The sequence below is a fragment of the Galeopterus variegatus genome, unplaced genomic scaffold (genome assembly GCF_000696425.1).
Source record: "Galeopterus variegatus unplaced genomic scaffold, G_variegatus-3.0.2 Scaffold16112, whole genome shotgun sequence".
In the NCBI taxonomy this organism is placed as follows: Eukaryota; Metazoa; Chordata; class Mammalia; order Dermoptera; family Cynocephalidae; genus Galeopterus; species Galeopterus variegatus.
In genome coordinates, this window is record NW_007742223.1 from 12,855 (window position 1) to 15,284 (window position 2,430).

The 2,430-nt window shown below is 36.1% G+C and overlaps 1 protein-coding gene across 1 annotated transcript in view; it reads left to right on the forward strand.

Moving 5' to 3' along the window:
• The window catches only part of LOC103582406 (putative N-acetylated-alpha-linked acidic dipeptidase), a gene marked incomplete at its 5' end in the record, with an annotated part of 12,181 nt that extends 10,688 nt beyond the window's left edge, over positions 1-1,493 (forward strand). The window contains one exon of the mRNA XM_008564009.1: positions 1,318-1,493. Coding sequence (XP_008562231.1) covers positions 1,318-1,433 — 116 coding nt within the window. The remainder of the gene's footprint in view (positions 1-1,317) is intronic.
• Positions 1,494-2,430: the final 937 nt, after the last annotated feature.

The following is a 2,430-nucleotide window of genomic DNA, read 5'->3' on the forward strand; positions in this document are numbered from 1 at the left end:
TTGTTGCAGTAAATATCCTTTTATTTGCATGCCTTTTTCTATACAAGGAGAGGGGAAGGTAAAGAGCTACAAACATAATTGTTTAGTCCTGCAATATGTGCATTTAAATTGTAGAATTGCTCCCAATCTACCCCCTTCCCTAATTGATATTTTTTTAAGCACTTTTTCTCTTTTAAAACTTGCATTGGCTATTTGTGCACGTTTATTCCTCCAGATGAATTTTAGAATTTTAAAATCAACTTTTCAAGCTCCATAAGCAATCCTTCTGGTGTGTCACTATTTATTTCTAAAGCCTCAACTTTTTCTGTTCCCAAACATGGATCCTAAGGTTTGGGATAAAAGCTACTTGCCATCCTTTGAGTGTATCGTGTGCTGTTATATTTCTGGGCATTTGTACAGGCTATGCCGATAGCTGAAAGAACCATTTCCTTTTGGCTCAGCTGTCTCCTTCTGGTTCTAGAAAACTCAGTACAAGAGTCACCCCTTTGGTGAAGTTGTCTTAACTTCCTCTCCCCCACACTGTCCTCCTGAGTCGGCCTCCCATCCCTGTGCTCCCAAGGCTTCCCAAGAGCACCTCTCCTGGCTGATTCTCTTGACTCTCACACCTGCCAGCCCTTGAATGGGAGCCCTGAGGAATGGGAAAGCCATGTCTGCTCTATATTCAGAACCAGGTAGAAGGCTCCTGGCTCACAAATTCATTTTCATAATAAATATGTATTAGGTAAATGCTAAATGCTACAACTGTTTTAAGCACTGGGCTATGGCAGCAAGTTAAATAAAATGCCTAGTCCCATGAAACTTATTTTCTAGTAGGAGGACAGATAATAAAAAGACATGTACTTGATATGTTAGGTAAATGAGTAATATGGAGAAAAATAAGCCAAGGTTAAGAGAGAAATGGAGTGGTTAAGACAGGAAGTGGGGAACAGTGTGCTGTTTGGTAGGGTGGTCAGGGGCAACCTCTTAGAAAATGTGACATTAGACCAGAGGAGGAGAAAAGCATGTAGATATGATGCAGAACACTGATCCAGGCTGAGGGAACAGTGTGTGCAAAGACCCTGAGAAAAGGGGTCTTTTGGGCAGAGTAAAGAGATGAAGATTTGGAGAGGTGACCTGGGGCTATTTCATATGTGGCGCTATGGGCCATGGTGAAGATGATGGATTTTATAGAGTGAGATGCAGAACTGTTGGAGAGTTTTAATTGAATTTAGGTTTTAAGAGGATCATTCTGGCTAGGAAGTTAATAATGGTCTTTGAATAAAAGAATTTCAGAAATAAATGAAATAAAAAGCAATCTTCTATTTCCTTATTTTTCAGGAAACTACACTCTGAGAGTTGACTGTACACCACTGATGTACAGCTTGGTATATAACCTAACAAAAGAGGTAAAAATGATTACATATAATTTAAGAAAATCTATATTCTACAAATGATGTTTTCTTGAGGTGCCATTATTATGTTACACGTTGGCATTGTTTTATAACTAATTTTTTTCAAATAATAAATATCCACTCTGTAGAGCATCAAATGTAGCAAACTGTTCACACACATTTCTTCATTCCTCTCCATACCACGGTAAGGCAGTATCTGAGCATTTGAATAGCATTATGTCTACCATCGTCATATTGAAAATGAGGAAACCAAGCTGAAAGAATACCAACCACCAAAGTCATACAACTTGTACAGTAGCTGATCCATGACTTGGTCCTATGGCTTTCCTTAATTTTAACCCTGGTTTATACTCCTTAATATAGTGGTACCAATTAAATAAAGACACAGGAGGAGTTCTGACTGAGAAGAGTATACACAAGAAAACCAGGTGCTGATTTCCAGGGACAAATCAATTTGGGACAGAGGCTAGGTGTGACCATGTAGCTCACTTTAATAACCTCTGAATTTAGATAAAGTTATTCTTTTCCTTAATAAAGACATATTTTTAAGCCATTCTTATAATTTTTCTTATCAAAAGCACATCTTAATTTTTCAATACATTTTGTATAGAAAATTGGACATTAATTAGAATTTTTAACTCTTAGTAACCTTAATTTCTAGTGAAAACCAAGAAAGCAAGAAATCTTGAACTGTCTGCCACATATTAGTATTTTACTTATTTGGAAATGACACAGACATTTAATGAGGATCAATCATTTAATTTAATATGACATAACTTTGAAATTTCAAATTACATGAAAAGTTCATTTGTAAATTAACTTATTCACATTCACCTAATTTATTTATTTTATCAATTATAACTAGATTGCTCATATAAACTGAGATGTTAGACAAAGCTAGTCATCATTTCAAGTCATTTCGCTGATAGACATCGTTATAGCCTGTGAATATCAGGTGTTCACCTACACAAGAATCTTACAGTTAAAAAAAAAAAGGGTATTTTGCCTGTAACTCAGAAGATATGGCTGTTGTCAATAA